Source organism: Schistocerca cancellata, chromosome 2, assembly GCF_023864275.1.
Source record: "Schistocerca cancellata isolate TAMUIC-IGC-003103 chromosome 2, iqSchCanc2.1, whole genome shotgun sequence".
In the NCBI taxonomy this organism is placed as follows: domain Eukaryota; kingdom Metazoa; phylum Arthropoda; class Insecta; order Orthoptera; family Acrididae; genus Schistocerca; species Schistocerca cancellata.
The window spans coordinates 765,719,289-765,734,211 of NC_064627.1; the positions used below are offsets into that span (position 1 = coordinate 765,719,289).

The window sequence follows — 14,923 nt, forward strand, 5'->3', positions numbered from 1 at the left end:
AATTTGCCGTTCCGACACATAATAGTGTTTCCTGTATCGAAGGTGCCACTTGCTCAGCGTGTTTCGTTGTTTGCCCACCCATAACTCTGTTCTTTCTCTCGTTGGCTACGGCTAGGAGCTGCGGCTTCAGATATAAATCCGCCTGCCGTCCTGCCACGCCTTAATGGGAACCAGGCTTAGCCTTTGATACTGCTGCCGAAGAAATTTCAGTAGTTCGGCATTCACAGGTACTGTTTGTGGGATTGGTATCCCCATTACTATTGTATATGTGCACCTACGGTTTACTGGCATTGCAAAGCACAGTCGAAATTAAAACGTCGACTACCATATTTCAACGTAGCACTACCGGCTTGGTCAACTGCTGTAGCACAGGGACAGTTACTTTTATCGTAAAGTCACAGATATCGAACCTTTGCCCCCCCCCCTCCCTGTCTGATGGACAAGACAAAGGTTAAAGCTATGATCGCAACGGATAGGACCAATATAGACCCAAGTGCGACCTACAAGAGAATCCTGAGTTAGTAGTTGTGATATTAAACAGTAACCGTAGTTGAAGGAACGGTTCTCGGGCGAAACCTCTGATCTTGCTGTTTAATCCCCACAATATTTCAATAGCGGAACTGACCGACATATTCAGATACAATCAACTGGTACTGACCTGTGACTGGAGCCTATCTAAGAGCAAAACGTGCAGGCTTGGAGGGGTCAATTACGTCGGCCAACGGCGAAGATTTCCAAATCAGTAGCGGGAGGGCAACTACACCACTTGTCGGACGATGAGCCAAGGACTTCGTCACGAGCGCAAAGCCCAGTGTTAGTACAATGCACTGCCGACGACCGTGGCAACATCCCCTGTTCGTAGCGAACGCCGAAATACGCGTCCGCGGTGGCGTGTGGCAATCTTCGCCGTTGTTATCCTAATACTTAAGTCGCCACCAAAGTGTCGTGCCTTGAATGACCACCAATTTCTCTTTGTGGTCACTATAACTAATATTGCCAGTGACGTATACCACACTGCGCTAAGATCGAAAATTGTAGATCTGCTCACACGATTAGTTGAGCTGAGAATTTGGCCAGTTTTCTTAATTACACTGTCCCACTGCCAATAAGTGGACGAGAGACTTTTGGTACTTTTGTAGTCCACAACGTGCCCTGTACTGAGACAGTGCTCAGTCGCTGTAAATATCTCTGTTTACTGCAGACGTGTATTCAGTGCATCTGTCTCCCACGGTGAGACAAGTTTGCCCGATGTATGACTTCATGCAGATACAAAGAGTCATATAAGCACTGGAGCAACTCAAATCAGGATTTGACTGGGACTTGAAGAGGTCTGACTTTCGTTGGTCGATGGATGACGAATTTAATTTTATACTTCTTCAGTAATGTTTATATTTTCGAAGAAACATCGCCGACGTATGCCAAGATTACAATTCCAATGTATCGTTTAGTTATGGCCTTGCATTTTCTGACAAGAGACACCTTCTTGCAGCGGTGTACCGTAGGTCTCTAGAAGAGCGTAGCGTTCCAAAGAATTGGAGAAGGGCACAGGTCATCCCCGTTTTCAAGAAGGGACGTCGAACAGATGTGCAGAACTATAGACCTATATCTCTAACGTCGATCAGTTGTAGAATTTTGGAACACGTATTATGTTAGAGTATAATGACTTTTCTGGAGACTAGAAATCTACTCTGTAGGAATCAGCACGGGTTTCGAAAAAGACGGTCGTGTGAAACCCAGCTCGCGCTATTCGTCCACGAGACTCAGAGGGCCATAGACACGGGTTCACAGGTAGATGCCGTGTTTCTTGACTTCCGCAAGACGTTCGATACAGTTCCCCACAGTCGTTTAATGAACAAAGTAAGGGCATATGGACTATCAGACCAATTGTGTGATTGGATTGAAGAGTTTCTATATAACAGAACGCAGCATGTCATTCTCAATGGAGAGAAGTCTTCCGAAGTAGGACTGATTTCAGGTGTGCCGCAGGGGAGTTTCATAGGACCGTTGCTATTCACAATATACTAAATGACCTGGTGGATGACATCGGAAGTTCACTGAGGCTTTTTGCAGATGATGCTGTGGTGTATCGAGAGGTTGTAACAATGGAAAATTGTACTGAAATGCAGGAGGATCTGCAGCGAATTGACGCATGGTGCATGGAATGGCAATTCAATCTCAATGTAGACAAGTGTAAAGTGCTGCGAATACATAGAAAGATAGATCCCTTATCATTTAGCTACAATATAGCAGGTCAGCAACTGGAAGCAGTTAATTCCATAAATTATCTGGGAGTACGCATTAGGAGTGATTTAAAATGGAATGATCATATAAAGTTGATGGTCGGTAAAGCAGATGCCAGGCTGAGATTCATTGGAAGAATCCTAAGGAAATGGAATCCGAAAACAAAGGAAGTAGGTTACAGTACGCTTGTTCACCCACTGCTTGAATACTGCTCAGCAGTGTGGGATCCGTACCAGATAGGGTTGATAGAAGAGATAGAGAAGATCCAACGGAGAGCAACGCGCTTCGTTACAGGATCATTTAGTAATCGCGAAAGCGTTACGGAGATGATAGATAAACTCCAGTGGAAGACTCTGCAGGAGAGACGCTCAGTAGCTCGGTACGGGCTTTTGTTAAAGTTGCGAGAACATACCTTCACCGAAGAGTCAAGCAGTATATTGCTCCCTCCTACGTATTCTTTCCACGAACAATACGAGACTGGAATAGAAGGGAGAACCGATAGAGGTACTCAGGGTACCCTCCGCCACACACCGCCAGGTGGCTTGCGGAGTATGTATGTAGATGTAGATCAGGCAATCTCCCATTTTGTAGGTGGCGTAGCTCGCCGTATAGTCCTACACGTCTCGTATTCTATGGACTAACGTCATAAGCACTATGTTGACAGCGGGTGGCGTGAAAGTGTAAGTTGTAAGTTGATGTGCATTGATTCTTTGTGTTCAACGGGAAACGCCAGAGGCCGCTGCAGTCCTCTCTAGCAAACTTATTAATGGGACTTTAACTCCCTCATCAGGCGTGCACAATACGCAGGAAGCGGCTGCTAGGGTATCGGAGTACGTGAGGCTTGCACATGGGGCATTTTTAGGTTAGAGAACCCCTGCCTTGGAATCAAAGACGATTTGCCTGTTAAATCAGCCGCAGTGACTTCAGAGAATCTTGGTCCTCGCAGAGCAGAGATTAAAAACTTTAATATGATTTTAGTAAACTGCAGGAGCATCCAATGAGAGGTACCAGAATACGTATAACTTACTGAAGGTTAGAATGCACAGATAGTATTGGGAACAGGAAGCTGGTTGAAACCAGATGTCAGTGACAACTAAATTCTACGTTCAGATTGGAATGTTTATCCTTGGTTAGTCGCCAGTGGTGGCGGCGTGTTTATTCCGGTAAAAAATTCGATAAAATCTAGCGAGGTTATCACGGATTACGAATGTGAATCCTGACGGAATGGTCAAAAATGGCGATCGGATGCTTTTATACACCATCTGGGTCAGGATCTGTAGTTGTAGAGCGTTTCAGAAAGAACTTGCAGAATGTCATTAAAAAATTTCCTGATCATGCCGTTGTAACATGGGGTGACTTCAACTTCGTGTGGCAGTGTTCTGGAAGTCTTGTCCGGAAAGTACCTTGAGCAGATAATTAGAGAACCAACACGTGAGTGTAGCGTCTTTGACCTTCTGGCTACAAACAGACCTGAAATGGTCGAATCAGTTAACGTAGAGGAAGGTATCAGTGATCATAAGGCAGTGACATCATCAATGACGACGGGTCCTACAAGGAATGTTAAGAAAGGTAGGAAGATATATTTGCTCATCAGAGGCGACAAGATACAAATTTCAGAATATTTCAGCAGTCAGTATCAAATATTCGGTGATGAAGACAAATATGCGGAGAACAAATGGAAAAAATTCAAAGGCATCGTTCAATACGCCCTAGACAAGTATGTTCCGAGTAAGTTTTTAAGGGATGGGAAGGATCCACCATGGTTTAATAGCCGTGTTAGAAAAGCGCTGCCAGCCATTGTGGCCGAGCGGTTCTAGGCGCTTCAGTCCGGAACCGCGCTGCTGCTACGGTCGCAGGTTCTAATCCTGCCTCGGGCAAGGATGTGTGTGATGTCCTTAGGTTCGTTAGGTTTAAGTAGTTCTAAGTCTAGGGGACTGATTACCTCAGATGTTAAGTCCCATAGTGCTTAGAGCCATTTGAAACAGATAAGGTGCTACGTAAACAAAGAGCACTACTTCTCAGATTCAAGAGAAGTAAAAACGTAGCTGACAAAACCTGAACGAAGCGAAAATGAGCGTAAGGAGAGTAGTGAGAGAAGCTTTCAATGATTTCGAAAGTAAGAGGTTGTCAACCGACGAGAATAAAATCCCTAAGAGATTTTGATCGTGTGTAGAATTAGTAAATGGGCCAAAATCCTTTATTCAATCTCTCAGCGACCACACCGGTACCGAAGCGGAAGATAACAAAGAGAAGGCCGGAATACTGAATTCGGTCTTCCGAAGTTGTTTCACCGCGGAAGGTAGTGACTCTGTTCCTCCTTTCTATCGTCGTACGAACGCCGAAATGGCACATATTGAGATAACCGTTTACGGAATTGAAGTGCAGCTACAATCACTTAGTAGTGGAAAGGGTCAGGACCAGATGAGATACCTGTAAGATTCAATAAAGATTATACGAAACAACTTGCTCCCTTTCTGCCAGTAATGTATCGTAGATCGCTTCAGCAACGAGAGGTACGTAACGACTGAAAAACGTGCTGGTCGTTCCCGTCTTTAAGAAAAGCCGTAAGACAGATCCACAAAATTATAGACCTATATCGTTGGCGTCAATCTGTTGTAGAATCATGGAACACGTTTTATGCTAAAAAATTATGACTTTTTGGAACACGAAAATCCTCCTCTATAAAAATCAACATGGCTTCCGCAAACAGAGATCCTGTGAAACACAGCTCGCTTTGTTCCTCATGAGATCCGCAGCTTATGTGGCGGTTGTTCGCCCGATTCTTGAGTATGGTTTATCTATCAGGGGTCCCTATCAGGTAGGACTGATAGAGGAGATAGAGAATATCCAATGAAAAGCGGCGTGTTTCGTCACGGGATTGTTTAGCTGGCCAGAGGGCGACATTGAGATGTTAAACGAACTCCTCTGGCAAACGTTACAAGAGAGGCACATCACAGGGAGATGTACCATCGAAATTTCGGGACAGCACTTTTCAGGAGGAGTCGGACAAATTATTTCTTCCCCCCACAAACATCTCGCGTATTGATCACGAGGAGAAAATACGAGAAATTAGAGGCAATGCAAATGTTTACCGACAATCATTCTTCCTACCCACTATTCGCGAGTGGAACAGCGTTGGAGGGATCAGGTAGTGGTACCGAAAGTACGATCCGCCACACACCATTAGGCGGCTTGTGGAGTATGATGTAAATGTAGATCTTTCTCTTCCGATATAAATTTTATGGTACTGCACACAGTATCCCGTACATGGTATGACGCACTTTCATTGGAGTGGAGACTGCAAAACCATGCTGTGTAGAACAAAGATAGCAGTGAGAACTCTCGAAGTACACAAGTCAGTCGGCTACAAATTACTTTGGTGGCTTCCACTTATACATGAAGTGTGCAGCTCAGCAGGCGACAGGCAACTGAGGCGGCCACCCCTTCAGAACGAAGGATAGACTCACTGAGCGACCAGGAAGAAAAAGCATTTCTGCGCATGGGCCACATTATCTTGTGTGACCTCTAAGCCTGTTCGAATCCTAGGGGTGGATGAAATTCTTCGCTATCACCAGTCTTTGCGCCAATTTCCTGGGCTAAACCACTCCACTCCACGTTGTTTGATGAAATGAGGGTATGTGACACTGTTGATGGTGATCCACCCGCTAGATGGGGACGTTCAGCTTGGCTTTACCCCTGGTACTAAAAAATGGCTCTGAGCACTATGGTACTTAACATCGGTGGTCATCAGTCCCCTAGAACTTAGAACTACTTAAACCTAACTAACCTATGGACATCACACACATCCATGCCCGAGGCAGGATTCGAACCTGCAACCGTAGCGGTCGCGCGGTTCCAGACTGAACCGCCTAGAACCGCACGGCCACTCCGGCCGGCTACCCCTGGTACTGCCGGCCGCGGTGGCCGTGCGGTTCTAGGCGCTCCAGTCCGGAGCAGCGCTGTTGCTACGGTCGCAGGTTCGAATCCTGCCTCGGGCGTGGGTGTATGTGATGTCCTTAGGTTAGTTAGGTTTAAGTAGTTCTAAGTTCTAGGGGACTGATGACCACAGCAGTTGAGTCCCATAGTGTTCAGAGCCATTTGAACCCCTGGTACTACTCGAGAGGAGTTCGTCATGTGCGGCACCGCGTTTCAGCCTCTCCATTACCCCATTATCATCACACAAAGTATACATAATACAACACTGTGCACATATCCATTACGCTCTTCATACTCAAAGAATACACATAAACGCAAGGAAAATGGGCCATCGATATTTACATGAGAAGTAACCCAGTTGTGGAAGAACTTTATTTCTATTATGAAATATTACTTCACTTGGCTGCACTGTTAACAAACTAATATTATATACAGACACATAAGCAATTCTCTCTTAACCAAATCGCACAGGTATAGCGATTGATTTCTAGTCGCGATAGCCACTTTATTCGACGTCGGACAAAACGATAGTAACTTCACGATCAGCATACGTCGCACAGCACAATGCTTTTGCGAGTAGTCCATGTGGTTCATAGTTCGATGCACATGCCGTAGTCAATGCACAGCGGCAGGTATTTACGAATACGGAACACTTCCCGTAAGATTGCTCTCAAACACACAAGTACCTCGCCTGTCGCATACTATGATGTACTCAGACACGCACCTCAGGGACCTTTCCAACTACATTTCGCATGCCAGCCGTCTCTAAGCTACTACAAACAAACGAAAGCATTGCCACCGGCGAGCTATCGATAATATCAGTGTGCACTCAGCGTCAAGAGGTATACTGAGGAATTAGCGGCTCAAAGTTTCAGAGCGCAGGAAATGGCTGAGAGAACAGTGTGCAGATGTTCCGTCCCTGTACACATACGAACGGCAAAGTAGAGAGGAAACGGCACAGCCGTTGATGGACATAGCATGATCCACTGCGCTCCATCACCGAGTTAAATTTTTATTATTTTAACCACATATTTGAGTGGTGTCTGTCCCGATGTCACAAAGATGAAATGCCGATTCATCAGCCCTTTCCGAAGGTAGTGCTCGGAGGAGAAAATGTTTTGTCAAGTGAATCTGCTGTACAAGTACGAACTTCGACTTATTACGTGGGTTTGCCTGAATGTCGATTAAGTGAATTTGGCATCGTGAATTCATTTCAGTGTGTGAGATAGGTTTCACTACAACACACCTATTCAGTTTTTTTTAATATGGTTCATATAATTTCAGAAAAGTAACGACTGACTCAACAGTCACTTTATTGTACTTAAATTCAGTTCCATAATCATCAGAGTCGGGCTGCCACGGCCTATAGCAATGTGGGACTCTTGTATTACGTTACGAAATTCATGAAGACAAACGTAATAACGAATTTCTTCTTTTCCAGCAGATACTGGTGCTATCGGTTTCTCTTCACTTCCGATGTTGTGAATATCACATATTGCTTCAAGCGTCTGTATCGAACAGATTTTTTTTTATTGGCTACGGGATTTGCATTTTTCACATCACTTAACAGAATGTTACATTACTGAGTTGTTGCTTAAAAACTGTTGTCCTTCTTATTCGTTGATTTACTTACAAGTTCATAAAATCTGTTGCGCATAACATCACTAATTCTGAGGCAAAGCTTAACAAGAAGCTACACCACTAAAGCGAGTCGCAAAGTTGACCGCACATGCGCTCACGATACTCGACGTGGACTGAAGCTACGCAGGGGTGAGCGGCCTGCGAACAGAATATTACCAACAAAGAAACATGTTTGCACCTGGACGACGGATGTGGGAGTATTCCATCCTGCTTTTACCAGTTCGCATGGGAAATCGAAAGAGTTACTTACGTCTCTTGACGAAAGTTAGAAATCTACGCACATAATCAGAAATTTCGGATCGGACTGTTAACACACAGCGATGGTAAATGTTAAGCTTTACAGGTAAATTCTCAGACTTACCAATCATCTCACTTTTACAATAACATATAAAATGAGAAAGAGGGAGATAGTACCTCGACGTCGGTATCAGTGAGAACGTGCAAGTATCGTCAGAACTCTAATGCGAATCAGGATCTGCGAGTAGTTCGTTTAATGGAAGAGGGATGCTCCACTGCACCGTGCGCTAAGTTGGAAATTTGAATCCGTAACGGGACAACCTCCTCTTGCGTTACTTTTCCTCAACATACAGGTGTTATTTTTCTAATTTTGCACAGATCACTATTATCTCAGTTGCTTTTCCGAAAACTTTCATTTACTTTAATACACAGTATCTTATATTTCGAGCTAAAATTTATGAAAAGGATTTACTTTAGAAAATGCTTTAGTTACGATGTTATAATCAATAAGTACTAGTCCTGAATGTACAGTTAAAATAATTTTTTGTAGAAATATTTGAAATAATTATGAATTATTGGCACGCTTAAAATTTCTTTTATTAATTACGGAATACTGCACTGTTCACTATATTTATTTCTGGATTCATTTATGAAATAATAATCGAAATTAATAATGTAACGTAGGAATTCGTTTATTAAGAAAAAAATTGTAAACCGTTCGGAATATTGTTATTTTCCGCAGAGTATGGGAATTGTAAGCATGCCTCTCGTGTGGTCGGACGTATTTTTGTATTCTGTGCGAACAATGTAATTTCAGCTTTGTTAATGTGAAAAATCAAAAGACTGCATGATATACTAAAATCTAAGAAAATATATTTACGTAAAAACAAAAATTCTGCAACAACAACCTTCAAGTTTATATAGTTGAATGCAAACGTGAGGACCTAAAGTGTGACGTTTCCAGCTTCAAGAATCAGACCCCTAGACAAGGACTGGAGCCAACTCTACATGACAAGCTAAGTAACTTAGAAAGTTTACTGTAACCTCCGCTCCTTTCAAATCTTCATAAAAGACTAATGTGCACAGTGGATGCAATTAGGAAGGAGGGGGAGATTAGAAGTCTCACAGGGACCGAGTCCGGATGGCCGAAGCGTTTAAGGCAGCCGATCACACGGAGCAGGAAATAAGGGTTCAAGGCCCAATCAGGCACGAATTTTCAACTTTCGCCACCGCTTTAGCGCATAGCCCTTTACAGCTAGCCGTCACGATTTCCAATTCACGGCTTCCGTTTCCGTCCTCTTTCCTAAATTTCATGTTTATACAGCATTTTAATTGCCCTTCGGTCATTTTTTTGTCATAAATCTGAAGGAACTACAGTTTACCACAGCACTTCCTTTCTTTACCTGCCTTCCTCCCCCCCTCACTCTCCCCCCCTCACTCTCCCCCCCTCACTCTCCCCCCCTCACTCTCCCCCCCTCACTCTCCCGCCCTCACTCTCCCCCCTCACTCTCCCCCCTCAGTCTCCCCCCTCACTCTCCCCGCCTCACTCTCCCCGCCTCACTCTCCCCGCCTCACTCTCCCCGCCTCACTCTCCCCGCCTCACTCTCCCCCCTCACTCTCCCCCCTCACTCTCCCCCCCTCACTCTCCCCCCCTCACTCTCCCCCCTCACTCTCCCCCCTCACTCCCCCCTCTCTCTCACCCCCCCCTCTCTCTCTCTCTCCCTCTCCCTCTCTCTCTCTCCCCCTCCCCCTCTTTCTCTCCCCCTCTCCCTCTCCCCCTCCCCCTCTCCCCCCTCTCCCCCCTCCTTCTCCTTTTCTCCCTGTATATGTACGTATGCGTGCGTGCCTGCGTGCGTTCATGTGTGTGTGTGCACAGGTAGTCGAGTCCGAGTCTTCTAGTGCTGTACTTGTTCGCAGCATGATGTCGGCTGGGTGGTGGGCGCTGGCCTGGGTGCTGCTAGCGGCGGCCGCGGCCCCCGGGTGCCTGGCCAGGGCGAGCCTGCCGCTGGTGGAGCCGTCGACGCTGGCGTCGCTGGTGCGCGCGGCGCCGCTGGTGTTCTGCGGGCGCGTGGCGCGCGTGCTGCTGCCCAGCCGCAGGGAGGTGCTGTCGCTGCAAATGGACGGGCGGGCGCGCGTTGTCACCGCGGGCGGCCGGCCCGTGCCCGACGAGGCCATCGCCGCCGTGCTGCTGGTCAGCGTGCGCACCATGGTCAAGGGCACGCTGCCCGGGCAGCGCCCGCCGCAGGAGCCCGTCGACTACCTCTTCCCTCGCAAGACTGTCGAGGTGAGCGCTTCCTGCGTGTTGATACGTCTCAGCACAGTGAGCCGTTAGTAAATCGTCAACGAAAGCACGGAATGTGAATTCTAGGATCCGTATCAGGGGAAATTATGTACACTATGTGATTAAAAGTATCCAGACACCTGGCTGAATATGACTTAAAAGTTCGTGGAGCGCTCCATCAGTAATGCTGGAATTCAGTGTGGTGTTGGCCCACCCTTAGCCTTGATAACAGCTTCCACTCTCGAAGGCAGGTGCTGGAACGTTTCTTGGGGAATTGCAGCCCATTCGTCACGGAGTGTTGCCATGAGGAGAGGTATCGGTGTCGGTCGGTGAGGCCTGGCAAGAAGTCGGCGTTCCAAAACATCCCAGACGTGTTCTATGGCATTCTGGTCAGGACTATGTGCAGGCCAGTCTATTACAGGTCCTCGATCATGTCGAAAGATGCAATCGCCATCCCTGAATTGCTCTTAAAGCAAGAAGGCGCCTAAAACATCAAGGTAGTCCTGTGCTGTGATAGAGCGACGCAAACCAACCAAGGGTGCAAGCCCCCTCTATGAAAAACACGACCACACTATAACACCACCGACTCACAATTTTACTGTTGGCACTACACACGCTGGCAGATGGCATTCAGGATTTCGCCGTACCTACACCCTGCCGTCCGATCGCCACATTGTGTACCGTGATTCTTCACTCCACACAACGTTATTCCATTGTTCAGTCGTCCAATGTTAACGCTCCTTACAGTAAGCGAGGCGTCGTCTGGCATTAACAGGCGTGATGTGTGGCTTATGAACAGCCGCTCGACCATGAAATCCTAGTTTTCTCACCTCCCGTCCAACTGTCATAGTACTTACAGTGGATCCTGACGCAGTTTGGAATTCCTTTTGCTGCCGCTACTTACAGGTCGTCAATAAGGGTGGCTTAGTCCCTCAGAACATTGCGATTGGTCGTGCAGTGGGGTGTTAAAGAACGTGCATCATTGACCAGCGACATTCATCCTTCTCTTAATCACTTGTGCCATGTCTTGACTCTCCAACGGTCGTACATTGTACACCGTACACACGTGCCAACCTTCAGTTCATTTCCGTTCCCTGTACTCCTTACACTATCAGCAAACACACTAAACTCCTTTGCTCTTCTTCTGAAGCCTCCATTTAAGCACGAATGAACGGCAGTGTTAACATCGACACTTACGTTTCGTGCTGATGAATAATGCACACATCGTGAAATATACTACTCACAGTAACTGATGCTTTTCTGATGTTAATTGCAGTAAGCTAGCTATAAAGTGCTACCAATTGCTGAAGGCAATCAGCGCATTTCGTACGCGAGTGGAAGTGCAAGTCAGCACAAACTCGTCGGATTAGGAAAGTGTTTAGCAAACAAAAACTATCAAGGTACCCATACTGATTAAGCACTTGCAGCAAATATTATACGTCCTATTATCCAATCAAAATGTGGAGATAAACACTGTCTGGTTCACAGTGGAAACTGGAAAGGAAGATAAATTCTTTCGATATTTGTCTTTTGGATTGTCATTTTATGTTAGTCCAAGCGTAAACGAAACCTTCAGGATACACAACATCTACCAATTCTCGAAACCTCCTGACGATAAAACTATGTGCCGAACCCGGATTCGAACCTGGGATCTTTGCCTTTCGCGGACAAGTGTCCTACCGGATGATCTATCCAACCACAACTCACGACGCATCCCTCACAATTTTAATTCAGCCAGTATCTGTTCTACCTTCCTAAGTTAGCCCTAGAACGTGTTGTGAGTCTCTACAACAATTTCCTCCAAAAGGTAAGAATCCCAGCCCAGCACACATTTTTACTCTGACGGGAAGTTTCAGGTCAGCGCACACTCCGTTGTAGAGAGAAACAATACAGACTTTTGTGCATTCAGTCCTTGGAAAGTATTGTGAAACGATCCTGTATCATCATATTTACCACTCTCAAATCAGGACCTACGTTCGTAATGGACGTCTTTTGATCAATGAATGGTGTAGTCGGAGTCACAAACGATGGTGGTTTAATTTAGGCTTGTTCTGCGCACCCATGTCACGTATGCTCCGACAGTCAATGAGCGTTCAGTATGTTCCCCCTGCTGTTAAATGCCGTAACTAATTCGAGTATTAAACGTGATCGTAGCGAGTTGTTTAGTGGTGGTAAGCGATAAATTCCGCATAAGTAAGCGAGAGACATAATTTGCAGGAATACGATCTCTTCAAGCGTGAAGCACGCGCTTGCGCGTGTCGAAACCGCTTGGCACCATCAGCAACGCAAACCCCGTCCGTGCCTCGAAATGCGCCAACCGCCATCTCTCGCGAATCGGACTGTAGTGAGTGCCCAAAGAGAAATGGAATGTTGCTGAGAATGTCTTTGCGTCACACAGCGCTTGACCTTCGTAAGTATTGAGTATAACCGCAGCCAGAAGGATGCCAGAAAACTTATGGGCGCAATGAAACTATTGCCGATTTTGTCTACCAAGAATTTTCTTCCGCCACGATCGTAGTCCAGCGGTGATAATTTTTAAATGCCCCAAGAAAGGCGTGAATTTGATCTCCGTAACAGTTAAGGAATTTACATTGCTGCCAGGAAGCAGTTTTCATTCCGCTTTTGAGTTGTATTGGAGCTCTATGTTTACGTTCGTATCGTCTCCGCTTTCGAAATAAACCACTAACAGATGGAATGACGATGTGTAGCCTACATGTCCATCCAATTTTGTCATCCAGTAACATCATAGCCAAAGGATGGATGTAGCCTGCTGTACAGTGGAATGCAATTCCATCTATTTTAGCTTCGTTCCACACCAAATTTTGTGCGACCTGTGAATCCGGAGTTCGGATCACTTACACCAAGTACATCTTTTACAATGAAGTGCAGCACAAGGTCTGTATGTAATTAATAATACAGAAATATAACTGTATTTTGCGTTAGTTTCATTTTTACTCGTTTCACTACGTGTTTCAGATCACAACATCGCGAACACCTGGAAACGTTTGTCGTGAAATATTCAACACAACAAATTCATGCGGAGGATTGTGTATATATGCAAAAAGTGTTATTGGTCTTCATGAAAGCCTCTCATATGTCATTCTTGCCGCTCGATACGAAGAACAATGACATGAGCATTAATTAACACAGTTTATGTAAACTGTAAGTGAATCCTCCTGGCGTTGTGTGTGTCACTGTATAAACACGACGTGAATTTTGTAAAAGTTTCGTTAATGTAGATTGTTGTTTTATTTAGACATCCGGTATAACGAAGTACGATACTTTAGTTATTTGTTATACCTCAGATCCTCAGTGCCCCTTGCACGTGATGAATACTGTAAGCCAGCGGCACGGCAGATCTCTTTGTTCAATAATATGGTAGGCCATCCAACTTCCAGCAAGAGAAACTCACCTCTGTAAATGACGTGACGGATGCTTTTAGTGAACACCATACATTTTTGCGTCAGAGAGGCTTTTCTTTCATACATTTGCTATAAAGAACTTTACATGTAGCCCACCTGCAACATACGGAGTGTTGCTGCAGGCCATTACAGATTGGTATCAGAAATTAATTAATTAGCCCCTAGAGCAAAAAGTACGTGGTGTCGGTCGCACGCATGGGAGAACACTACCCCGCCGGAACGCGGCGCCACACAAGCTTTTTATCAGAATGGAACCAGCTAATGCACTCGCACTCGTCCCTGAGAGCAGAAACAAAATTCCACTGCGTAACGCTGAAACCGTGGGCTCGACAGAACCAGATATGCAATGACCAAATGATCCTTTTGTAGAATTTACGAAGGTATCGTCTCGAAATCGTGATCACTGATCAGTTAAATATATACAGCGTCATGGTTACTTGCCTGTTAAAAGCTTAATACAACAGGAAAAATATCTGTTCACGTAAAAAGTGGAAAACTCTGCAGAACGATAAAAATAAGCCTGTTATTACGTAATTAAGGAGTTATAAATATTTATATTTGCACTGTTGATTTAAACCTCCGGGAAACGCGTGTTATAGGGATACCAATTAACGTTCAATAAGTTCAGCTGCTAACGCTTATTATCGAATATCAAATTAAATTTCGTTTTCATTTGAACTAAAAATATCGTGATATGTTATTTCGTAGTATGTAATAGGTTCATTTCACGAATCTCTTACGTAGAGCGTTACAACACGCTGCTTCCGATATGTGTCTGCTCAATTCTTCTTGCAACATGAAGCAATTTATGTAGTTCGTGTTTAACTACAATGCAAAGAACTGCATTACTTTGGAGGCCTCAGGTATTACAAAGTCGCCGACCGCGGTGGCCACGCGGTTAAGGCGCTGCAGTCCGGAACCGCGCGACTGCTACGGTCGCAGGTTCGAATCCTGCCTCGGGCATGGATGTGTGTGATGTCCCTAGGTTAGTTAGGCTTAAGCAGTTCTAAGTTCTAGGGGACTGATGACCTCAGATGTTAAGTCCCATAGTGCTCAGAGCCATTTGAACCATTTTATTACAAAGTCACAATAACAGTTTATCATTAAATATATGTAGTCATTATTAACAGAGGAATCTGACACTAAATCACAAATTCTAAGCGTA

The 14,923-nt window shown here is 45.3% G+C and overlaps 1 protein-coding gene across 1 annotated transcript in view; it reads left to right on the plus strand.

Annotated features, from left to right (window-relative positions):
* Positions 1–14,923, plus strand: part of LOC126158378 (uncharacterized) — a 111,083-nt gene that overhangs the window by 65,726 nt on the left and 30,434 nt on the right. The window contains exon 2 of the mRNA XM_049916439.1: positions 9,973–10,339. Coding sequence (XP_049772396.1) covers positions 9,974–10,339 — 366 coding nt within the window. The 5' untranslated portion in view covers position 9,973. The remainder of the gene's footprint in view (positions 1–9,972; positions 10,340–14,923) is intronic.